General features: G+C 35.4%; 1 protein-coding gene across 3 annotated transcripts in view; it reads right to left on the minus strand.

Moving 5' to 3' along the window:
• The window catches only part of SNX13 (sorting nexin 13), a 150,707-nt gene that overhangs the window by 94,895 nt on the left and 29,010 nt on the right, over positions 1 to 26,802 (minus strand). For 2 of the 3 annotated variants that reach the window (XM_003252611.3, XM_030822185.1), the window contains exons 2-5: positions 12,158 to 12,270; positions 8,485 to 8,587; positions 6,705 to 6,794; positions 5,520 to 5,641 (exon numbers count right to left, since the gene is read on the minus strand). In XM_003252611.3, the coding sequence (XP_003252659.1) occupies positions 5,520 to 5,641; positions 6,705 to 6,794; positions 8,485 to 8,587; positions 12,158 to 12,270 (428 nt within the window). Of the gene's footprint in view, positions 1 to 5,519; positions 5,642 to 6,704; positions 6,795 to 8,484; positions 8,588 to 12,157; positions 12,271 to 26,802 lie in introns of those variants that run through there. The other variant, XM_030822186.1, reaches the window with a different exon arrangement.

The raw sequence follows: 26,802 nt of genomic DNA on the forward strand, positions 1-26,802 counted from the left end.
ATGGTAACAAAAAGACAGACAATAATAACTTAAGTGTTGGTCAAAGAGGAGCCTTCATACACCGCTGGTGGAAACATAACAAAATACAGCCACTATGAAAAAGTTTGCAGTTCCTCAAAAGACTGATCATACAATCCAGAAATTATATTCCTAGGTATATACCCAAGAGAAATAGAAACATTTGTCCCTCAAAAACTTGTACATGAATACTCACAGTAGCATTATTCATATGATTCAAAGAGTAGAAACAACCTAAATGCCCATTTACTGATGAAAAACAAATGTGGTATGTGTTCAACGGAATATTATTCAGCAACAAAAAAGAATAAGCACTAATTTATGCCACAACATGAATGAACCTTGAAAACATAATGCTAAGTAAAAGAAAAGGAAAAAAGACCACATATATTATTTCATTCATATAAAATGCTCAGAATAGGCAAATCCATAGAGACAAAAAAAAAAAAAAAGATTAGTGGCTACCTAGAGCTAGAAGCTTGGGGAAACGCAGAAGTGACTGACAATGGATATAAGGTTTGTGAAGTCATTAAAATGTTCTTAAATTTATTGTGATGAAAGCTGTACAATGCTTAACTAAAGCTACTGACTTTAAGTGGGTGAACTGTATAGTTTGTGAATTGTATCAGTTAATAATGAACTATTACCCCAGGTCTATTCAACAGATTATAAAAACATTAGGCTGGGTGTGGTGGCTCATGCCTGTAATCCCAGCACTTTGGGAGGCTGAGGCCAGTGGATTGCCTGAGCTCAGGAGCTCGAGACCAGCCTGGGCAATGTGGTGAAACCTCGTCTCTACCAAAATACAAAAAATTAGCCAGGAGTGGCACCGTGCACCTGTAATCCCAGCTACTCAGGAATCTGAGACAGGAGAATCGCTTGAACCTGGGAGGCGGAAGTTGCAGTGAGCCGTGATTGTGCCACTGCACTCCAGCCTAGGTGACAGAAAGAGAGTCTGCCTCAAAACAAAAACAAAAAACATTAACTATTTCCCCTTCTTTTAAATATTTAGATAAAATTTCTAATTTTAAATTAGTTTCTCATTGTTTTTGCTGTACTGTAATAAATATAATAACTGTCTTTCCGAGTAATGTCAGTTTTTACCCAAATTTCATATGGCAAAAAATATAAAATGGTAAAACAAAAAAAAGGATAAAACTTTGTTGCACATGTCCACTATTTGAGTTTTATTTGCCTTTTAACAAGGGTGGGGATATACCATTTATTTTCATTATTTCTATAGCAAAAGGTAGTAAGTAAATTGGTAAAACTTCAAGAACACATTCCTTTTCATTCCCTGTGATACTATATCATTAGTATCACAGCCAGCGAATCCTGAAACCCATGTATCTATCCTTCCTCTCTCTACGGGAAGAGGCCTCAGGAAGGAACACAGTGGCATTAGCATACACCTACTTTCGCCAGGGGGTGCAGTGACTTACACCTGTAATCCCAGCACTTTGGGAGGCTGAGGCGGGAGGATCACGAGGTCAGGAGTTCGAGGCCAGCCTGACCAACATGGTGAAACCCCGTCTCTACTAAAAATACAAAAATTAGTCGGGTGTGGTGGGGTGCGCTTATAATATCAGCTACTCAGGAGGCTGGGGCAGAAGAAATGCTTGAACCTGGGATGCAGAGGTTGCAGTGAGCCGAGATCGTGCCACTCCTCTCCAGCGATCACGCCACTGCACTCCAGCCTGGGTGGCAGAGCGAGACTCCATCTCAAAAAAAAGAATATATTATGTACTTTCTGCTAATCTTGGGTTAAGGGGGAACAATGATGGAGGGATTTACCACCCACATTTCACTTTCAAGATCAACAACAAGGTTGCTTGTTAGTTTCTACTACACTATCCTTACCTTCTTTTTTAGAAATTTGCTCATACTATTCTTATTTCCTAACATGTCATTCCTCTCTATCTATCCAAATAACCCATTCTTGATAACCAGTTTTGGTCTCAATTCCGTTGAGGTCTTCATCAGCTACTCTGGTTCACCCTATCGCTACATGACAAACCGCTCTCAATACCACAGAAACGATTGTTTTATTTCTCTATGTTTCATGTGCCTTAATTTTGCCCTCTCCACCTCCCTTGCTCTACAAAAAAAAAAAAAAAAAATAGCTAAGACAGGGTCAAAGAATCTGTGTACACAACCTAGGAACATAACAGCAACAACAATAACAGAGAAGTTAACTTTACTGAACACTTACTATGTGCCAGCTTATAGAGGCACAGAGTCAAGTGATTTGCTAAAAATGTCATTTATTGGTTGGCAAATACTTTACTAAATGTTTCACCCACATCATCTCATTTTCCCGTTACAACTCTAAGTTTGCTACAAGTATTAGTATTACTATTTTACAGAGACATTAAAAATTTTCTTTTCGATACACTACAACTTAATGGTAGACACAGAATTACAGATTTTCTGACACAGGCCAAGGCTGTCTGTATCACACTATAATATCTTATTTAAAGGGCGAATAAAAATACATGTGTTATCCAGGATTCATCCCCTAAGGCTCCCGTCTAATCCACACCCAAATTCCACAGAGAAGGAGAACTCAAGGGTGCTGGAGCAAAGTTTCCTTCCCCAGGTTGGTACTGGAATAACAAGTACTAATACTAAATAAGATGTTATCACTACGAAGTACTCTCCCACACGATGTCATTTAATCCTAACAACCACCTGATAAGGAGATACAAGTTATCATCTCCAGACAAAAAATGTATGTGTTTTGTCCACTCAAGGCCAAGAGCTTAAGAAGTAATAGAGCTAAGCTCAAATCCACAACTTTGGACTCAAAACATACATTATTTTCTTCCCATCTTTCAAAATTAAGCACTTCATTTTACAGTGACATTCTCTAATTGTTTCTCAAAGTTGATGAATAAATACAAACACTAGAAATCATGGGTTCTAAACATTTTCTGAGTTCATGACCCTTTAAAAAAATCAAACCTATGAAACCACTGGATAGGAAAAAAAAAAAAACCCACAGTTTTTTTCCAGGTTTGTGGGCCCCTGTTAAGAGCCCTATAAAGGACTGTAAGTTAAAGAATAGAGGTGATAATTTTTGCTGCTATCATATGCTTCACAGTATACAGCAGGCAGCACAGAATACGGATTTTTGAAGTATATGAATGATTGTAAACAGACTAATTTTCTTGATACTGGCATTGGAAGTCATGGAGCCTCTAGTAAGTCATATATCTGTGTAGTAATAGAAAAAGCCAATGTAGGAAAGTCATTAACAGAGAAGGAACAAACCAACAATTAATGAGTTTTACTGCATGCTAAGAACTTTATTTGATACCATTTTTTAGCCTCAAAGCAGCCTCTAAAGTAATTATTATCTGTATTGCTTTAATTTGCCAGAAACTTAAGGTAAATGGTCAAGCAAAGATATAAATTTAGATCAGTGTAGGATGGAAAACCTTGCTTTTTCACTAAGCTTGATAGCACTCAATGTTTTCAAAAGAAAAAAAAAAAACTTAAGACCTAAAGTGAAAAGAAAGGTGACTAGGGGATCAAAAACAGGGAAAGTATTGCAATAACAGGAAAGAAGAGCAGGAAACTAAGATAAATAACCTAGATTATAAAATATTTAATTGGGTGGGAGAAAAAATACCAAACTTAAGAACAATTTGATTCTAATTCTAACTCACTAGATAACATTAGACTAACCACTTTACTTTTCTGGACCTTAGCTTCCTCATCAGTAAAATTATGGGTGTTGGATGGCATAAAAACTTAAATTTCTAAATTCCTTCACAATTTTCAAAACACTGTCACAGATATTTCATTTCACTCCACTGAGCAGGGACCTTGTTTTATTTACTGCTGTAATCCCCAGCATCTAGTTGGTACAAAGTATGCCCAAAATATTAGTTGAATAAGACAAATTTTGATCCTGACAATTATCCTGAGAGGAACACAGAACAGGGCAGTTATTATCACACTTACTTTACATATGAGAAAAACCAAGGTTCAGAGTTTAAAGACACTTGCTCACCGTCCCATAGCTAGAGGTGGAGCTAGAATGCAAACTCAAATTTTCAAATTACTAGTTCAAATCTCTTTCCAGGTCTAAAATGCGTTATACATTTTTATGTATTTTTCAATAGTCAGGCACAAGAATAACGAATTCTTCTTATTCTCACCCTTTCCAACAAAAAAAAAGTCATCAGGATAGTGTTACTATAGAAAGCAATAAATAAATATTTAGAAGAGTTATCTGAAAGAATACCCAACACTCAATAATGGTGTATATGAAATAAAAGAGATTAAATTCAAGTTCTGACTTTCTTTGATTATACCAATTCTATGTTCTGTGTTCCACAGTGAGTCTGCATCTGTAATTCTGGCTGGCTACTTTGTAAATGCTTGCTCCTAATCATGAGGGAGGAGGAGTACAAATCTATCTCTATAACTACTATTGTTCAAATCATAAAACTTGTGCCAGGCTCCCCAATGAGGTTGGGAAACACATGTGATGCCCTTCCTCTAGCCAACTCCAAATCTAAAGCTTTAGAATCAATGGAGATAGAGGAAAGGGCCTGAGAGGGCAGTATGGCTGGAAATACCTAGCAGGGCAATCTTTGCGTGTGATGGTAGCAACATATTTTAATGGAATAAAAAAAAAATCTACAAACTCATCCAAACATAAAATCTTCCTTTCAAAAATAAATAATTTCTAGAACACAAGTATTCCCTTTCACATAACGTTGCCCATTAAAAGGCTTTCAAAAAGTTAGACATCAATGATGGGGGGAAAAAAGCGTTCAAAAATAAAAATGAAAGTAAACATAATTTAAACAGGTGTGAAATAGCCTCCCATCAAAAAAAATAAAGCAGTTTAAGTACAAGAATAGAAGCCAAAATACTTTCATCATATGGGAAGCAGTATATAGCTGGTTTGTAAAGTAAGAATTTCAGTATATCTGACAAGAAAAGTTTGTTAAAACAAACTCAGCAAAATATATTTCTCTTCTGAAAAATATAAACTTGAATATTCTCCACTGACTTATGTTCCTTTGGACCCTTCTCCTCCAAGAGGACTTCCAATAGGTATGTGTCATAATTAGGAGAGAAGAGTTACAGCAAAACTATGTGGAGAAAAGCAGTTACACTGAAACTAATCTATTTTCATAGCACTCACATAAAATAGGGGATCTAGGGTAGGGGGAGGGGGGAAGTACCAATAAGTGGGGTAACAGATTTGAAAAGTCACCTGATTTGGACCCTAAAGAAAAAACTACGAAACAGACTTAGAAAGCAGGGCCTAATCAAAATAACATTCTGTAAAAACCTAAAATCTGGAGTAATTTAAAGGTTTTAAGAGCTCTAGTTGTAAAATCTTGGAGTTATCCCACAGTAATAATCTGCTGTTCTACTTACCTTTTAATAAACAATTCCTCCCCTTAAAAGTTGTTTTCCTTACTGGTACAAACCATACATCTAAGTTTTTCTGCATAAATGCAATGTCGTGTCCTTACCTAGTAGCAAACTGAATGAGTGCATTTTGAAGAGTCTGCCTAATTTCAAGAAGAAAAGATTCATCATCACTTAGTGTATAATACCAATACTGGACATAATCCCTCAAGGAAAACTGGATAACCTATAACAAAAATATTGGAAAAAAAATTACAACATTTTAGGATTTAGAAAGTTACAGTGGTAAACTAAAAAAGTATGCTGTATCTGCCAATTTATATTTACTCTCTATGTATTAATTTATGGTGGTAAATACCTGCCCTCATTATAAAAACATCGACATACTAAAAACCATTTCAAACTTTTTAAATTATTCTGGTATCCCAACTTACCTACTGCCTAGATTTAAAAAAAAAAAAAAAATTAAAACACTATCTATGGCCAAGTCCCACGTAAATCCAGGTAAAGACAGCATTTGCAGAAAAAAAAGAAATTTCCATGCTGTAATCTAATAAATAGTATCAATCAGTTTAATGGAATGAGATGTAAAATAATAGAGAGTATAATTCCAAAAAAAGTTTTTTTTAAACATTATTATCATCAGATCCATTGCAGCCTAATTAGAAAAATGATATAGGAGTTCACCTATTTCTACTAATACGTTTGATACTGCCAACAGTATTCAGACAATAAATAGTACATAATACAACTCAATGTATAATTTTTACAAACCAGATAAACTAAATATTAGTAATAATAAAAAATGTTAAAATTCTAAAGTACACATTTTTATAATCATATAATCAAACATCAATGAAAAATATTTCAGGGGGCATAGTTTTTTTACCTATCTCTAATTTTTTAATGTTTTTGGATCAGATATTTCATTTCCATTTCTTAAAAGGTAACAAGTAGGAAAAAAACAGTCTAATTTACCACACCACTAAGCTTGTTCATCAACAAAAGAGTAAACACTTTAACTGTAAAATTTTAAGAAACACTATCAAATGTCAGTAAAAACTTTTTTTCTAAATCCAAATTCAATTGAAAGGCTTTTACATAAAGTAAACCACCTCATTAGAAGTGAGTTAATAAATAAGGAAGCATCTTTAAGTATAAAATTCAAGGATAACATGAAGAAATTCCAGGATATTATTTAAAGAGCAAAAAGTATTTCCTGGTATCTTCAAAAGAAATATACCTAGAACACAATATATAGAATTCAAATACCACACGCTGAAACTCACTTGCTGGAGAGGTTCATCAATTATATTGGCACCCGTCAACCTTCTATCAATCTTAATAGTCCTGGCTTCCCGTTTCATTTCTTCTAAGCACTTAAAGGAAATCAAAACATCTTACTGAGTAGTTTTCTGATCTAAAATCTCTCCAGTTTAATTCCAGTTGAATACTCAATGTAACATCCCTTCATTATCCTCAAGTGAATAAATAACCTTATTTGAGGTGCTACTATAAGCCAAACACTATTTCTCAAGTTAACAAAATTAGACACTCCCAAAAAAATGATTATCCTCAAAAATTTAATTAAATCAGCAAAAATTATTTAGAATGTGGGAAAACTGCAAATGTACAGATATGCTGCTGCCATATTTCAATGAAACTTTACAACTATAAAATTAGTGTTTCATGTGAGTCAAACTGTCTTTATTGGACACTCTCCCTCTCGCCCCTCCCCTTTCCCAGCCCAAAACAGTATACCAGCTGCAAAATAGTTAATTTTTAAACGGATTTTATTTAGGGATAGTTTTGGCAACTTAAGAAAATGTACTTCTCTACTTTTTTGTGTTCAGAAAGATCAGTGGCCCGAAAATTGGGTAAAAGGTAGTGGGAGATTCTTAAAAAAAAAAAAAACCCATAAATACATATAGACACAGATATAGACATAGATTATCTATATTAAAAACACATGCTTTGAGTTATAATATGAAACCACTGAAGTTTTTTCATAAAACTTACTTATAAATCATATTTTAGAAATAGCAAATAAAACCCACTGTTTTTATACTACCTATTAAAAATGGATTATAAAGACTTAACCAGTCTTGAATATAATTTATTACTGTTAAGGATCTTAATTCTTAAAATATTTCCTAACCTCTGTATATACCACTCAAATGAAGTACATTATAAATAGCTAAGAAATGGTTCAAAAAAGGAAAGGTTAATTTCCTAAGACTTATAAGTAAAAAAAAAAATACATATTAATATGAGTCCTAGAGACAAAGGTTTCAGATTATAAAAAAGTTTAAGTATTAAAAAATTTGTTTATCAATATAAAAGTCAGTGGAATAGAGTGAAATTCTTTTATTAATGTAAAATAATTATTTACCTCTACATCTCCTGCACCTTAGCATGTAACAGACAAGTTAATAACTGTAAAGAAAGTTGTTATTAGCATCAACTCCAGGCCATCTGCCTTTCTTCATACAAAATGAAACCAACCCAATTGCATAAGAATTGAAGGCACTACAATCTGAAACCTACACAATTCCAATTTTATTTATAGAGTGTGATACTGAAAAATAATGATAAAATAGCACCATTCAAGATGATAAAAATTAGGCCTGAATTATTAAAATTATAGATACTGCATAATCTAATTACAAGCTGTATTTTTCAAAGTAATGAAAAGTATCCATTTTTTCCTCTGGTTCCTCTGCAATTTATTTCATTCAAACCAGAGTACTCACTGATATTGTTACAAATCATATGCATGATGCTTTGAAATACTATGATAAGACAGCAGGAAAAACACCCAAAATAAACTAACCAATTTCTATCGTTTTCTCAAGTTTGTATTCCCACTTTTTAAATCTAACACTAAGAAAGTTTTTAAGATGGGCTTTTAAAATATATTTTCTAAGTATAATTAGACAATCTCAGATAAATTCCCAGTGAGCATTAGTAAATTATACGAAAATCTGTCACGCTATATATACAGATGATTACTCTATTATCATTGCAAAGAACTGGACTTTGAGGTTTTATATTCCCTCCACTATTTACCTTAGGAACCCCAGTTGATGTTGGAGGAAGAAATGAGTGTTCACACTGTTCTAGGTACTTCTCTGAGTTTGTTTTTCCAAACAGGAGAGTAACCACTAAACCCCTAGAAAGAAAAATTTAATCACAAATATCAAAACAAAATTTTCTTAAAATTTAATGAATCTACTACCAAGTATATTTTCCAGAGTTTGTAGATGGCTTATCATTTACTAAAAAGTCAATTTGTGACTTTGGCAAAGCAAGAAATTGACAGATTATATTAGGTTCTGAAGTTTAAAACAACTATAAACGTTTTGTGAATTATACAATAATACTTAAGTTTTAATCCAATATATTTCCTAAAGAATCTTGTGACAAGGCTGGGTGTGGTGGCTCATGCCTGTAACCCCAGCACCTTGGGAGGCTGAGGCGGGTGGATCATCTGAGGTCAGGATATTGAGACCACCCTGACCAACATGGTGAAACCCCGTCTCTACTAAAAATACAAAAATTAGCTGGGCGTGGTGACATGCACCTGTAATCCCAGCTACTCAGGAGGCTGAGGCAGGAGAATTGCTTGAACCAGGGAGGCAGAGGATGCAGTGAGCTGAGATCGTGCAACTGCACTCCAGCGACAGAGTAAGACTCCATCTCAAAAAAAAAAAAAAAAAGAAAAGAAAAATCAGCCCTTATTAAACAAGTAGGCTAGCTAATAACCATGGATAAAGGCAAATTAATCTAAATATGTAGCTAAATGACCGAATTCTATAGTTCTGTTAACCAATTAACATGAGGTATTACACCATTGTAACTTTCCGGTATGAATACAGAATACATAAAGGCTATTCAGGGAAAAAAAAAAATCTAATCTATGATTTGTTTAAAACAAGGCTGGAATTAAGAAAATATAAATGTATCCCAAAAAAAGTTAATTATTTTGAAAAATAATTACAGGATCGAGGAAGATAAATGGTGATTTAGAACTACTTCACTAAGTATTAACTAAATATTATCAATATTTCATAGATTTAAAATTTACCAATACAGCAAAGTGCTGGAAACCCATCAAAAAACATTTAATCTTATAACGATCTTATAGTAATGTTACAATGATTCAAAGACTGTAATGATAGGAAGGGAACAGTAAAACATTAAATATTGTCAGTCTCAACTACTGAAAGGAAGATTCTCAAAGTCCTCCAATTTTTGTGGCTACATGCCCTCTCACTAGTCCTCAGTAAAAGTATCACAAAAGCAGGGGTTGGGGGTTGAGAACATGGATAAAATCAAATCAGTTTATGTCATTAATTCTGTTTTTGTTGTTTGTAAAAGGCTGGTCTCAGAATTACTGCTAAATTTCATCTGTGTTATATCTGATATTATTATTAAGATTCAAGTTGGCCCTCTATTTCAGTTTTACCTGGTTATTAAGCATATTTACAGACAAAATAAAATGTTTATATTAACACTGTGTTATTAAAAACATCAGCAAGAAACAGACTGATAAGACATTAATTTTTGCCCACAAGTGTGTAACAACACAAGACAAGATAAAGAGCAGTCTGATTTTAAAAGAACCTAAATAGTAGTTTCCGCTGTAAAGTTCAATAATTTAAACTGTATTTGGGTGCAATAAATAATTATATAACCCAACAAATATAACAGAATGCCACAAAATAACCATAATGCAGTAAGATGAAAGTATCCTACAACGACAAAAACGAAAAATCCCCACGTGTTTTTCTTTCCAAAAGCATTCTTTATATTAAAAAATAAGGAGTTAACTTTGACTATAAGCAAAATATAGACATTATCAACACTTGAGAAAAAATAAACTGCACAACTTAAAAACTTAAGTTTTATTAGCAAAACAAAAAAAAGAGAGGATTCCACAGACCCTACCATGTGACTCTTAATATTCTCTAAAGAGTTTTTTAGTGCCCATTATCCTCTAGTATCCCACCTTATCTCCAAATTTTTACAGAACTTTGTAAGCATCCAAAAGATTTTTTGAAATTATTCCTTGATAAATTACAACATTTAAAAAAGGAACAACAAAGGTTCTCATGACTTTAAAAATGAATAAACTTTGTGCAGGATCTGGTTTTATTAAAGATTTAAAAACTTAAAAAATTAATAAACTGATTACTTTTCTCTTTTTCCTAAATTTATTTGGAGCAGTTGAGTAAAAAAAGAAATAATTATTCACTTATCCACCTTCCAAGGACTCCTACCTTAGCCTATAAAGCTGCAATATCCTCCCTTGCCAAAGTATTGGGAAATATTCTGAAATCCTTTTCCTTTACTCTTACAAGGGCTAATACAATTAGTGAAATTAGAAGAAATTTCTACCTTTCAAAAAAAAAATGTCAAGACAATTTCCTTTCCAATTAGTAATTGCAGTCTCGACTCTGAGAGGGGGAGGTGCAACCATGTCACTATTCAGCCATGCTGTGGCCTTAACTGTGACTGAGAAGTGTAATTAGGAAACCCATTTGGCTGAAGATCTGTATTATCTTCAATCATCTTTATAATCTTCAGTCACTTTATCATCAATAAAGATACTCTGAACTCCAGTATCAGACTCTTATGGCTGAAATAAGTTTAAATGTTTTAGTACACAGTATCGTATCTAGGCCATAGATAAGAAAATACTAAATCTAACATAAAATATAGTTTTATGGAGATTCCTTGACATAGCTGCTCAGTTAAAGAAATTCTCACTTGTTCAAGCATATGCTCCCTACTGAAAGACTACAACATGACTATCAAATCTGTATCCCCAAAAAAGTGATAGATATATTTAGAAGCTAACCCTTCAGTGTCCTATACAGTTTCTATATGCTATTCAATTCAGCTAAATCCTCCAAACCTATAGACTCAAACAACTCCTCCAAATATTTGGGGTCTCAAAAGATTTTTCAGAAAGAAATCAGTGTTCATTCCACAACTAATTACATAAATATGTCATATAAATGTACATACAAACACATTAACAACAAAAGACTCATTTCAGCTAAGCTACTTTGGTAACAGTGTCTAAATAACAAACATCCCTTGTCTATATATTTTCTAATATTTCCTTGTAATTCATGTCTGATACCAAATGCTCTGCATACAAAGCTACAATAAATTATGACTGAAACCTCTCTTGTAAAGGTTTATCAACTTAAGGGAAAATATAAACGTACACCAAATAACTATGAAGAGAAAACTGCAAAATTGGGTATTTGAATTTTCTAGAGCGAAATGACAACACTCATTAAAGGAAAAAATTAACATTATTGTTTGAAGTCTAATCACAATTTCTATAATGTAAAACTTCACGTGTAGTCTCAATTTAACTTACTTATTATTATTAACATAATGCAAAAGAAAATTTCAACTTTAAAGGAGAAACACCACCAAAAGGAATTTGCAAATTTTTTTAAACTTTACACATTATCACCAAAAAAAGTTCACACCTTTGGAAATGGACATCTTATTATTGAAGGACTACCCATATTTCTGATACAAATAATGACAATCACTGTTTTTATTTTTATGGGTATCCTTATTTTTTTAACTTTAGTAAAAGCAATTTATTAAAAATGGCATTCACAAATAAATCATACTCCCGTTTCTCATAGTCATTTGTTTCCATTTTAACAAGATATGACACATGAATTACAAAATTATAATTGAGTATACTTACCCACCCACAAAGCAGAGGATATAAAATGTCAAATAAAATATTACAAAGGGTCCAAAGGTTATCAGAAAAAGGACAATGCCAAGGCTTCCCCATCCCCATATGGATAGACTGGCCTGAAATAAAGAAAAAATATAAGTAAATTAGTAAATAATTCTCCACATGAACTAGAAAAGAACAAAACTTTTACATAGTTTTAAATTTCTTCTTGTAAACATTCATGGTATTATTTCAGTAACTTTTGAAAATGTGAAGTGTATACTTGAAAATTTATCTCCACAAAACATATACAAAATTTACACATATAGTGAGATTTACAGAGCATCTGTAATTACTTTTTAAAAAAATCCTAGTGGCAATGCAAAGGTACAGGACAGAAATAGTTATACAAACTGTTAAATGAAATCCTGGCATGAGAAATACAACAAAGGATGTACAAAAACATCTGTACATTTATATTTGCAAATGCATATATAAAAGGATAAGTGTGCTACAAAGTTATACTTACTTAGAATTAATATTTCATCTTGAAACTAGGTCCCAATATAACTACAGCATAAGGAGACATTTTACTAGAAATTTAAATTTCAAGATAAGAAATCCTTACCTCATTGAAAATTGTGATATTATTTTATTCAAATTATGTATAGAAACTCAATTATAATTACAAAAGTTCCAACTTCCAGTTACCAAAATTTACTATGAGCTCAACAAAACATCACCAAAAAGTATTCATACATTTAAAAAAAAACCTATTTCATACAGAATTACACTGTTTTAGCCAATAAAAAAATACGCCTTTCATTAAAGGCAAACTGGAATTTGGCAATTTAAGTTATTATGAATAAATACATGTGTTCAATTCAACAAGTTCCTACATCCATTCGCCTTGCACAGTGAGGTAGTACACAAAGGAAGCATTTGTCCCACTCATGCCATCAAGGAGCATACAGAAGAATGTCCTATAGGAATGAAACAATAAGATACTGAACCAAAAGAAAATAATAGAAAGCATTATAAGATGCTAAACTGAACAAAATTAATGACCAAAAAGCTATAGAACAGACAGTAAGTGCTGTGGATTATGAGAGAAAGGAGGGCTTTATTTATTCATTCATTCACTCACCAGTCATTGCTTCCTATGTGCCAAGCACAGCTCAAGGTAGTGGGGATACCACAAGGGATAAAACATACCCTCATAAATCTACATTCTAGTAAGGAAAGAAACACAAGCATACCCGCATAAGTTCACATACCTCCATAAGTTTACATTCCAGAAGTGGGGAAAAAGAAAATTAAGTAAATATATAGTTACATCACATGGGGATAAGTGCTATGGAGAAGAATAAAGCAACTGTATAGGGCTGGTTTAAGCAACTCTAAATGATTAGATGACAAATAAACAGAAATCCTGGACAAGATTTATTTAGGGAGACATATAATACTGAGTCTTCCTATCCCAAAATGATATTTTTCCATTTAATCGTATCTTCTTTTATGTCCCTCACAGTTATACAACTCTTATGCCTTTGTGTTTTATTATCCTCTTTCCACATCTTGGCCACTTTTTATCTTTTAACCAAAGGACAGATTCGCCTGCTAACGAAGTTTCTGCTCTGCCTCCATGCTCTCTTCTCTCTGAATCAGGAGGGAATACTATTTCACCTACCTACAGAAGTGTCCTCTGACTTCCTTCTAAGAGCTGGTAAGTAGGACATAGTTATTTAGAATGAAGTACAGAGACAGTTCCTCTGATAACACTTTGCCGAAATTCCTAATCCACACTAAAATATGGCATGCCACTCTCTCCTGGCCTGTACAACTTCCACTGAGAAGTCTGCTGGCAAATGTACTGGAGCATCATTACATGTTTTTTTCTTTTTCTCTTGCTGCTTTTAGGATCCTTTCTTCATCCTTGACCTTTGAGAGTTTCATTATTAAGTATCTTGAGGTAGTCTTGGGTTAAATCTGCTCGGTGTTCTATAACCTTCTTGTATTTTAATATTGATATCTTTTACTAGGTTTGAGAGGCTCTCTGTTATTATCTATCTGAATAAATTTTCTACCCCTAACTCTCTCTCTACCTCTTCTTTAAGGATAATAACTCTTAAATTTGCCCTTTTGAGGCTATTTTCTAGATCTTGTAGTTGTGCCTCATTCCTTTTTATTCTTTTTTCTCCTCTGTGTATTTTCAATTAGCCTGTCTTCAAGTTCACTCATTCCTTCTTCTGCTTGATCAATTCTGTTAAGAAATTCTGATGCATTCGTCAGTAGGTCAACTGCATTTTTCAACTCCAAGATTTGTGCTTGATTCTTTTTATTATTTTAATCTCTTTGTTAAATTCATCTGATAAGAGTCTGAATTCCTTCTCTGTATTATCTTGAATTTTGTTGTATTTCCTCAAAACAACTATTTTGATTTTTCCACCCCAAAGGACACATATCTCTGTCTCCAGGATTGGTCCGTGGTATCTTATTTAGTTCATTTGGTGAGGTCAATGTCTTCCTGGATGGTCCTGATGTTTGTGGATGTTCATTGATGTCTGGACATTGAAGAGTTAGGCATTTATTGCAGTCTTTACAGTCTGGGCTTGTTTGTCCCAGTCCTTCTTGGGAAGGCTTTCCAGGTATTCGAAGGAACTTGGGTGTTGTGATCTACGTTTCTAGTAACTGTAGCCACATATACATTAGAGGCACCCTAAGCCTACTAATGTCGTGGCTCAGAAAGACTTGTAGTGGTATTGCCTTCATGGTTCTAAATAAGATGTGGAAGAATTATCTAAATTACCAGGCAGAAACTCTTGCTTTCTTCCCTTACATTCTCCCAAACAGAGTCAGTCTCTCTGCTGAGCTGTGTGGAGCTGGGGAAGGGGTGACACAAGCAACCCTGTTGCCACCTCCACTGTGATGGCACTGGACCATACCTGAAGTCAACAAAGCACTGGGTCACACCCGAGGCCTGTGGTAACCATGGCCTGGCCACTGCCTATGTTCACTTGAGGCCCTAGGACTCTACAATCTGCAGGTAGTGAAGCCAGATAGGCTTGTGTCCTTTCCTTCAAGGTAGAGACTTTCTCCCATTCCTGGGCAGGTCAAGAGATGCTTCTGGAAGCCAGGGTCTGGAGGTGGAAACCTCAGGAATCTACCTGCTGCTCTACTCTACTGCAGGTGAGCTAGCACCCAAGCCACAAGACTAAGTCCTTCCCATTCTTCCCTCCCCTTTCCACAAGCAGAGGAGTCTCTCCCCACAGCAAGCACAGTCCCCAGGCCCATGGCAAGTACTGCCTGGCTACCAACGTTCATTAAGGACCAAGGGCTCTTCTGTCAGCTGTGGTGAATGCTGCCAGGCCTGGGACTCTCCCTTCAGGGCAATGGGCTCCACTCTGGCTCAGGGTAGGTCATGAGATGCTATACAAGAGCCAAGGCCTAGAATCAGGGACCCCAAGAGCCCACCTGGTGCTCTACTCCGCTGTAACCAAGCTGGTAGCTAAGGTGCAACACAAAGTCCCCTCACTCTTCCCTCTCCTTTTCCCAAACAGAAGAAGTCCCCCCACATAGTTACCACAACTGGAAATGTACTAGGTCACATCTAAAGCCAGCATGTCTCTGAATCTCACCCAAGGCCCAGGGAAAGTACTGCCTGGGTACCTACTGCTGCTGATTATTCAGGGCCCAAGGGCTCTTTAGTCAGCAGGCAATCAATCTTGCCAGGACTAGGTCCTTCCCTTCAAAGCAGTAGGTTGCCTTCTGGCCAAGGGTGTGTCTAGAAATGCTGTCTGGGAGGTAGGGCCCGGAACAGGGGCCTCAGGACTCTGCCTGGTGCCCTGTCCTACTGTGGCTAAGCTGGTATCCAAGTTGCAAGACAGAATCCTCTTCACTCTTCCCTCTCCTCTCCTCAAGCTGAGAAAAGGAGTCTTTCCCAGACCTGCAAGCTGCACTACTTGGGGTGGGAGGAAGGGTGGTGCAACTGCTCTCTTCGTCGCCCCGGCTGGTGTCTCACTGGGTGGTGTGGTGGCTCCAAACTCAGCACAGCACCAGGACTCATCCAGGAATTGCACTCCTTGTGGCCTAGCCTGCCTTTCAAGTTTACTTAGGACCCCAGAGCACATTAGCCAGCAGTGGCAAGGGTTGCTGGACTAAGGTTCCAACCACTGGGATGGGCAACTCCCTCTGCCTAGGACTGGTCCAAATGCTTCATCCATAGGCTCTGGCTGAGTTCTGCCCAGTGGTGCTTTCCACTGTGACAGGGCAGCACTGAGTTCCAATGCAAAGTCCTATAATCACTGTGCTCTCCCTCCCCCAAGTGCACAGATTTTCTCTCTGCACCACTCAGCTTCTGCCAGGGTATGAGGGAGGGGTAGGATTGACAATTCAATATTATTATCCTTCCTACCCTCTTCAGTGCCTCTTGCAGCAATATGAAGTTAAAACCAGCTACTGTGATCAGTCCCTGATTTTTGGTTCTTATGAAGGTGCTTTATATGTGGATAGTTGTTCAATTTGGTGTTCCTGTGGAGAGGACAATCAGTGGAGGCTTCTATTTGGCCATCTTGCTCTGCATCCCCCAGTATTCTATTTTTTAACCAGTTGTTAGGACTAAACTGTATAAATGTTTTATTCTCTCTTATGTACAAATCATATCTTTCACAATTAAAGAAATTTTCAAAGAAGTCAAAATGAGTTGATATGGAAAAGATTCATGCACCAATTTGTCAACAAGGGGAAATACTTGATTCTTCTAAAAACTCAACTTTTCATATTTTAACAGGTGTTTTATTATTCATTTGAAAACAGTAGCAAAATCACCTAAACCAAAGTCCTATTCATTCATTCAACAACTATTTGTGAATTTCTGCAATGTGCCAGGTGATAATTTAACAGTGAAAAAACAGCCATTACTGTCATGGTTTTTTTTTTTTTTTTAAGATTCCTTAATTAAGTTTGAGAGAAATTTTTAAATTCCAGAGACTACAAAAATTAGGCTTTTCTAATCAAGCAAGTGCAGTGCTAACTTGCTTGGTAGTTAATCTATTACAACAGTTAACTTCAAATATTAAACTGTTCATTGAAACATCAGAATAGCGAATTGTCCAAAAATCAAGTTATGTTATTCTAAGTGTTTTCATATGTATAACTGACTGACATTATAATATTATTAGTGAGATGAATTAGGAAAAACATCTGATCTAACGCCACATAAAAATAATTGGGTTCTAATTATTTCCTAAAATGATACAGGATAAAATTTAGGGTAATTTTCTTCTATATAAGAAACCTTTCACAAATTCAAACAAGTATTATTTCAAGAGTTGTCCTATAATGGAATCCAAAGAATAGAGACAAATCTATATGACAGTGATTTACATTTTTAAAATTCTTTAATACAGGAGTCCCCAATCCCCGGGCTGCAGACCATTAGGAACTGGGCCCCAGAGCAGGAGGTGAGCATGCAGCGAGCATTAGCACCTGAGCTCTGCCTCCTGTCAGAGCAGCAGCAGCATTAGATTCTCATAGGAACGTGAACCCTATTGTGAACTGTGCATGTGAGGGATCTAGGTTGATATTCCTTATGATAATCTAACTAATGCCTGATGATCTGAGGTAGGAGAGTTTCATTTCGAAACCATCCCCTCCACCTCACAGGCCATGGAAAAATTGTCTTCCATGAAACTGGGTCCCTGGTGCTACAGAGGTTGGGAACCACTACTTTAATATAGTACCATTTTCTTTGCTAAATACAATAATCAACATTGAAATATCCATGCTGACTGGTCCCAGAATCACTCACAACTGTGAATTGGAAGAAACTCTCAAGATCATCTACTGCAATACTTCTCAAACTTTAAGGATATTAAATACAGTTTCTTAAAATGCAGATTATGATCCAGTGTGTCTGGGATAGGGCCTATAGTTCTCTCATTTCTAACAAGCTACCAAAACTGTTTAGAAGGAAGGACAATTATATATTTATAATTTTCCCTAAATTAATCTCTAGGCCATAAAATCTTAAGTCACAATTTTAAAATCTAAAATGCTGTGGAAATCATACTCCTCAGAACAACTTATGAAGTAGTAGAAGGCAGCAGCATAGTGCTCAAAAACTACAGACTCAGGAGTTAGGACCAGCTGAATTCAAATCTCACCTTTACCATTAGTTGTGTAACCACTACATGCCTTCATTTCCTCACCTATGTCATGTGGTTACTGTGGGGAGTAAATGAGTTCACAACCCAATGGTCAATTTTGGCTTAATCACTATTATTATGCAAAGTTAAACAATAAAAAAGTTTTTAAAAATTGCTCAAGGTCACATAGCTATAAGGGTAAGATCTGATACTAAACAAATCTTGACTCTTTAACCCATAAAATTTGTCAGCTGACAACTGTCTTAAAAGTCACAGTAAGAAAAAAATGCTAATATCATAAATGAATGCTTTTATCTAAATATTAATCAGCTTAATATGCCTCCCAAGAAAGTAATCAGAAAACTACCAGCAATAAGTGAATATAATAAATTCCTGGTCTGAAAATCAATTTATCCATGTATCTTCTAAATAAGTAATGGAAAAAATTTGAGTTTCAAAAGGTGTCTACTTATTAGCATGCTTAGATATTCTACCTGTATTGGTTTGAACTCAGGGACACAAAAAAAACATAAAAAATGACCTCAACTTCCATGATTCTGAAAATTAAGAAATGGCAATGCAAAAAATCACATACGCATCCTGACCATAGAAAGGAAGCAGAAATAATTTATCTGGTGATATTTTCTGCCTATCAAGGCATACTAACATTTATCTCATTTGATCCTCAAAAGATATTTATGATAGGAAAGGCAGCATAATATAATACTTAAGAGTCAGAAATCATGGATTCCAGATTGCCACTAACTTTCTGTATAACCTTTGCAAAATCACTAACCCTCTCTTTGATCCAGAATACCCATCAGCACCAGGAAGGGGCTGAGTTCTGACATCTTCTCTCAAGTCTAGTTGTAGCAGACTGGTTCAGTAACTCTTCACAATCACACAACTAATTCAGTGCTTAATTTAGGCCTAGGTTATCAGTGCTTAATTCAGCTAATTCAGGTGTAGATTATCCTGGTTCATGTGGAGAGTGGGGGTTAAGTGGAAAATGCTGTTTTAGATCAGCTGTTTTATACCAGCTATCTTAGAACAGACTGTCAGAACTACCATAGAAAGGAACTTGGACTCTGAGATCAATCTCACTAAAATGGGTCAACCACTCTCCAACTTATATTCACCTGGTATATTTAAATACATTATATGGCTTAAGGCTGCTAAACAGGGCTAAGAATCTTACAGTTGATACTACTTCAGTGCCAACTTGAGTCATAGAAATTATATATATAGTTCCACAATAAAAACAAGTAGCCATAAGAAGAGTGGTCTTATAACAGGTACAGACTGTTTTCCTCCCACCTTATTCTATCTACAATAAGTTGAACACTCTTCTCCAGGTAATTTCAATAGAATGTGCTCCTGATGTGGAAAATTGTCTCATTCAGCTTCAAATAATAATGTAACCAAGGCCAAGTACACAGAAGCTGCTCATTAAGTATGAAAATTACTAACTAGACAAGTGAAATGAGGGAAGGAATGGAAAAAGGAGAGAAAAGGGGAGACCAAGGGAAGGGGGGAAAGGACAGTGAAAAGGCAAAGGACCTGAAAGTGTTCCTCCTCAGTCTCACCTGATGGCTTCAGATACAATGCTATATACTCCTATGATTAGTTTATAGTGCAGCAACATATGCATGGCTATACAATTAAGAAAAAAATTAAATATGAAACTAAGTAATGAGCCTTAATATTCTATTTTATGTGTAGGTATGAGTACATTTAATATGAAAACTACTGTCCTCCAACCCAATTATTTTGGAGGCTTCGTATTGATTCTATTGTTACTAGGTGGGTATGTTTTAGACCTTAATGACACAAAGATGAATGAGGCAGTTTCTGCCCCTAATATGCTCAGAAGTTAAAAAGGTAAAATATACACGTAATGATAACCTAAGTGTAGTAAATACCACAATAAAGAGATTCACAAAGTGTTTGGGGAATACAGAAAAGATAATGCCTTTAGACCTTAAATATTTTTGGAAATCCTTTTAAATTGTCTTCAAAAGGCAGTTTTGCAGGTGAACAATAAAAATCAATCTCTCTTATTTACAATTACCCAATTCTTTTCACCAAAATAGTACTACCCAAAACCAGTTACTAACTTTATATGCTAAAGTTTTGGTAATTTCCAAAAACAAAAACTTGAAGTGAACAAATATTCACAAATGTTGAGGCTGCTCAACAGTGTACCCACAAGGAAAGTACTCTTTAAAACTCTTGATTCAAAAGGAGAATATAAAATAACATTTGTTTAGTGAACCTAAGCCGAATACTCAAGGATATTTACACTTTTACAGATTTTGTTTGTTTAAAAAGATGGAGTTTGTCACTCTCTTCCAGACTGGAATGCAGTGATGCCATCACAGCTTAATGCAGCCTCCAACTCCGAGACTCACAGGATCCTTGCACCTCAGCCTCCTGAGTAGCTGGGACTACCAGCATGTACCACTTTACCTTTCCCTGGTATGTCTAAATATATATAAATATTTCATTTATAAATGATAATAAAGAAAGAATATGATTCTTACTCTACATATACTAGTTTGTGTGGGATAAATGCACTATTCAAGAGTTTCCAAAAAGTAATTTTAAAACCATATATAAATAATCACAAGTGCAAGTTGATTTTACAAAAGAGGGAGAACGACAGACAGATGGCACTAGCCATGAATTATAATAAACTGATACATGGTTAGACTTACCAGTGCCCAAAAGAACAAATGAAAGAGAAAAAAATGTAAAAGTCACAATTCATTCAACATTTAATAAAACACAGAAAAAACTATTTCCACATGACATTAAAATTAACTGCTTAGATTCATCTCATAGCTTTTATCATCCCTAACATTAGTATAAGGAAATAATAGATCAACAACTCTGGTACAGAAAACCTTAAGGGAAACTATAAATATATATAAAATATGTACCACACAATTTAAAAAAGCCATTTGATCAAAATTTTAGTTGATATGGTAAATTCACACGTAATTTAGTTCCAACTATACTCCCACCTCAAAGGAAAAAAAAAAAAAAATCACACCTCCTTTACTCAGGAGGCCTACTCCATAACTTCCCCTCATAATCTGATATGGCCAAAAGGTGGTTAGAGCAAGAATCAATGATCAAATTACAATATCTTGTGACATATTTTTGAATCATAATTTTTAACTGTAAGATCTAATTGTTATACAAGTAGAATTTATTTCCAGGGAAATCTGTTCCTAAAAGTGAACACACAAACTCAAGGAATCATAACTCTTTCTTTCCACAGGGTCAACCAATAGAAGAAACAAAGGTCAGTTCCAATTACCTCCTTGATTTTTCTATAGAATAAATAGGAGACTTCCTGTAAAAATTCTTTAAACTGATTCAACAAAAATAAATAAATAAATAAAGATAATACAGTCAGCCCTAACAAATCATCCTGTGAGTTCATTTGGTATATCAGGTGTTCAGATTTTGAAAGCCACAGGCTGACAGAAACATTTCCATTCATGTTGGTTATGTTCTTGGGGTGAAACACCAAGTATTTTTTGTATTGTATTTATAATTTTATACTAAAATATGCAGGACAACATAATAGAAAAAAATCCTCCCTAACAACCATTCCAGTTTTAAGTCCCAGAAACAACAAGACCTCAGCAAATGAGGAACCAAAGGTGGCAATGATTGATTCACTGCCAGTACAGTCACTACAGATGGGTCTCAGCCCATCTGACTTATAACCTGTATTACTCACTCAATCTCTAAATCTTCTAAGCCCAGGGATTCAGTCTGTCTCCTTTTCCACTATAATTTTCTGTAGCTTCCAGTCAAGTTTTTTCTCTCATCCTAGTATGCAACAGAAACAAGTACATTTCAATACCTCAGAAGGTGATACTAGTTGCTCTTTGTTACAGAGAATGTAGGGATTGAGAAAGGGATCAGAAACTGACAATGTTTTATCTGACCAACACAGCACTTTTTAAAATTCTGAGTAAGCATTTAAAAATCTGTAAAAATCAGGATTTCTGGCTTTTCTTGAAAAACAGAAATATCTGGAATCAGGAATCAGTGGAATTGCACACCTGCAAGGCAATAACTGGATAAAACTGAGTTGGCAGCAACATCCCCCCTGAAAATGAGCCATGAATGTTTTAGCACTGCCACAGCCCCACACTTGCTATAAGGTTTATCTGATGCTGAGTCCAAGACATGGTATCTCAACATAATTTTACTGCTGTTTTGATTAAAGTTGGGAAAGCACACAGGAAATAAAAGGGACCAAGAAAAATTAATACTAGTTTGCAAGTATGCCCTTGATTACCTTTAAGCAGAAGAAAGCTTGCAATTCCCAGAGTTCTGTTTTTACCTTCTTATAGTCTTACTAGATATACAATCCTTGAGTTTTCTAGTCCACCACTAGTAACTACCCATATGTACTGTGACTTCCAAAACTGTGCCTCCAGCTCAGAAATATCTCCTGAGTTTCAGAAACTTATATTCAACTACATACTGAACACTTCTACCTGAATTTGTCATAAAGATCATAAACTTATCATGTCCAAAATTAAATTCACTGAAGATCCCAAATGTTTCCTATATTCCTTTACCTTTTTAAAAGGAGGCATCAATACCTACCCAATTACTGGAAGAGAAATTCTAGAGTTGCCTTGGATTACCCTCTTGGAATTCTTCAGCCAATTAGCTATCAGGGCCTGCCTGCCCATTTTATATCTTAAGTATCTTTTGAAACCTTCCCTTCCTCACAGCCAAAGCTTGACACAAAACTTTCAGTATAGCTGCATGACTATATCATTATTGCTTCTCCCTGTATTCCACCCTCCTTACTGCCAAAATGACCTTTGAAAAAGATTCTAAAATACCTGGCTTTTCCATGATCATGACTTGCTCTCTTGCTTCTGTTCTCTAGGATGGATTACTTTTACTCCCTAGCAAAAAATTCTATCAAGTTCCCCTCAAGAACCAGCTGAAATTGTTATCTCCCATGAAGCAAACCTTCCCTCATAAACACCTCACAGTCTTCCCAAATATATTTTTCCTTGTATTCTCTGCTTCCACTGCACAATTTACAATTCTACAGTAGTTATTTATGCATATTTGCCTCTTCTAAACTAGAAGCTTCTTTCATTCATTCACTAAACATTTACTGAAGTCTATCATGTGCCTAGAATAGTAAGGTTCTGCAATTTCAAAGGTAAATAAAGCATAGTTTTCCTGGAATCAAAAAGCTCACAGTTTTGTAGAAGACAACATACATATAATTACAAAACAATACAGTAAGTAAAATGACATATGCTTCAGTTATTACAAGACATTAGGAAGGAACATATCATCTGACTCAGCTAGAAAGGGTGGTGGGGGGGGATCAGTCAGAGGAAGCATCTTGGAAAAAGCCACACCTAAGATTAGTCTCCAAGAATTATAAGGATATAGCCAGGTGAAGAACAGAATAACTGATAAAGAGACCATAATATGAGTAGGCACTGAAGCAAGGAACGATGTTCTGTGTGTTAAAAGCAAGCCCTTAAACAAACAAAAGACATGAAGAGACACATCGCAAAAGAAACAGATGAAGAAAAGCTCAACATCACTAATCATTAGAAAAATGCTAATCAAAAAAAAAAAACATGAGATACCATCTCACACCAGTCAGAATGCTGATTATTAAAATGTCAAGAAACAACAGATGCTAGTGAGGTTGTGGAGAAAAAGGAATGCTTTGCACTGTTGGTGGGAGTGTAAATTAGTTCAACCATGTGGAAAACAGTGTGGCAATTCCTCAAAGACTAGAGGCAGAAATACCACTTGACCCAGCAATCCCACTACTGGGTATATACCCAAAGGAATAGAAATCATTCTATTATAAAGATACATGCACATGTATGTTCACTACAGCACTATTCACAGTAGCAAAAATATGGATTCAACCCAAAAGCCCATCAATGATAGACTGGATAAAGAAAATGTGGTACATACACACCATGGAATACTATGCAGCCATAAAAAGGAACAAGAGAGTAACAAGATCACGTCCTTTGTAGGGACATGGATTGAGCTGGAAGCCATTATTCTCAGCAAACTAATGCAGGAACAAAAAAAAAACAAACACCGCATGTTCTCACTTGTTAAGTAGAAGCTGAAATGATGAGAACATATGGACACATAGATGGGAAAAATACACACTGGCACCTGTCTGGCAGGTGTGGGTGTGGATGGGAGGAGGGAGAGCATCAGGAAGAATAGCTAATGGTTGCTGGGCTTAATACCCAGGTGATGGGACGATCTGTGCAGCAAACCCACCATGGCACACACTTACCTATGTAACAAACCTGCACATCCTGCACATGTACCCCTGAACTTAAAATAAAAGTTGAAAAAGAAGACAGATTTGAATAGTATTTAACCTATCTCAAACCATTTATGTTTTCTACAAATCCATTGATCAAATATAATACAAGAAATTGTTTTAGTAAATATGTCATAGTAAATATGTCATAGCAATACGATGGCCTCAAATTTAAGGAGACTCAAAACCGAGCCCTACAAACTGACTCCTAGAGCAAAGGTAGAAGACCAAGAGATTTGACCTGTACTTAAGTCAATTAAAACCTAACATAACTCCTTCAAAGTACCCAAGACTATTTCAGTGTTGCTATTTCTTTTTGATTATTTTCCTTTTATTTTGTGCAGTAAATAAACTGATATTTAATTAGACCTCCAAAATCATTCCCGTAGGTTTTAGGAACATAAATATAATAAGGGAAAAGAAATTCACCTCAGTTTGAATGAAAGGAACAAAACAAAATACAATTCAATAAACCACTGGAAAAATGACAGATAAAACTGGTTAAAAAATTTGTTGCAAAAGATGTACCGAGAGTTCCATACCTCAAACAAAATGACTAATTTTTGGCTTTCTTTTTCAAGTCAGCATGATCTCAGCATGATGGAGGACAGGGAAGATAAAAACAAACTGGAGGTATGTACAATGGTGCTGCCACTGTGTAAAACAATCGGCAGTTTCTCAAAAAAATTGAACACAGAATTATGACATGACTCAGCAATTCCACTCCTATGTACATACCCAAAATGATTAAAAACAGGTACTCAAACAGAAACATGTACACACATGTTCATAGCAGCACTAATTACAATAGCCAAAAGGAGGAAATGCCCCAAACGTTTATCAGTGAATGAACAAACAAATTGTGGTATCTACCTATAATTCAGCCATGAAAAGGAGTAACGTACTAGTACATGCTATAACATGAATGAGCTTAAAAAACTTATGTTAAATGAAAGAAGCCAGACACAAAGGCCACAGTTTGTGTGATTTCATTTATATAAAATATCCAGAATACATAAATCCATAGTAACAGAACTCAGATTGGTGACTGCCACAGGCTGGGGGGGGGAGCGGAGAGGAAAATGGCTTAATGGATACCGTCTTCTTTTTAGGGTGATAAAAATGTTCTGACACTAATTAGAGGTGGTGGTTGCATACCATGGTGAATGAACCCAATACCAATGAATCACTCATTTTTAAATGGCTAACTTTACATTATGTCAATGCTAACTCAACTTCTAAAAGTTAAAAAACAAAACAAAACTGGGCCTGTTGTTAGAAGACACAATTTCTAGACCAGGTTCTAGGCTAGCTACTTATTGCTGACCTCTCCAAGCCATGGTTTCTTCATCTGTAAAACAGTTGAAAACACATGATATCCAAGGTCCCTCTCATTAACTGTATCTGTAGCACTGAATTTATAAAGAATTGTATCATATAGGAATGTATCTGAAAAACAAAGTGTGAAGTACTAGTTAACGTTCTCAGCAACAGTTTTTCAGGAAAGTCATTAGAAAGCGAAATATAATTGCCGGGGTGCAGTGATTCATGCCTATAATCCCAGCACTTTGGGAGGCTAAGGCAGGCAGATCACTTGAGGTCAGGAGTTCAAGACCAGCCTGGCCAACATGGTGAAACCCTGTCTCTACCAAAAATACAAAAATTAGCCAGGCATTTTGGTGTATGTCCGTAGTCCCAGTTGCTCTGGAGGCTAAGGCAGGAGAAATGCTTGAACCAGGAAGCAGAGATTGCAGTGAGCCAAGATCACGCCACTGCACTCCAGCCAGGGCAACAGAGCAAGACTCTGTCTCAAAAAAAAAAAAAGTTTAACATAATTGCTTCCCATAACGACTTTACTTAAAAATGGGTGTAAGTATTAAAAGATAATGCAATGAAGGCAATGCCGCAGGGAGTACAATATGTTATTAAGATTATTATCTTTTAGCGGTCAAACTATACCCAAAGATAGAAATCAGAGAATCAAAAATAAATAAGTAGATTTTTTTAAAAAGAGAGAGAGAGTCTACAAAAAAGGGCTAGACTAAATAAGTCTTGGGCATTTTCCCCAGTATCAGTTCTTTCAGGCTTTGAGAGATACTCAAGAGTATCATATAGTATGAGGTCACTAAATGTTGGCATTCTATATTTGCAATCAGAGT

The sequence above is a fragment of the Nomascus leucogenys genome, chromosome 11 (genome assembly GCF_006542625.1).
Source record: "Nomascus leucogenys isolate Asia chromosome 11, Asia_NLE_v1, whole genome shotgun sequence".
NCBI lineage: Eukaryota > Metazoa > Chordata > Mammalia > Primates > Hylobatidae > Nomascus > Nomascus leucogenys.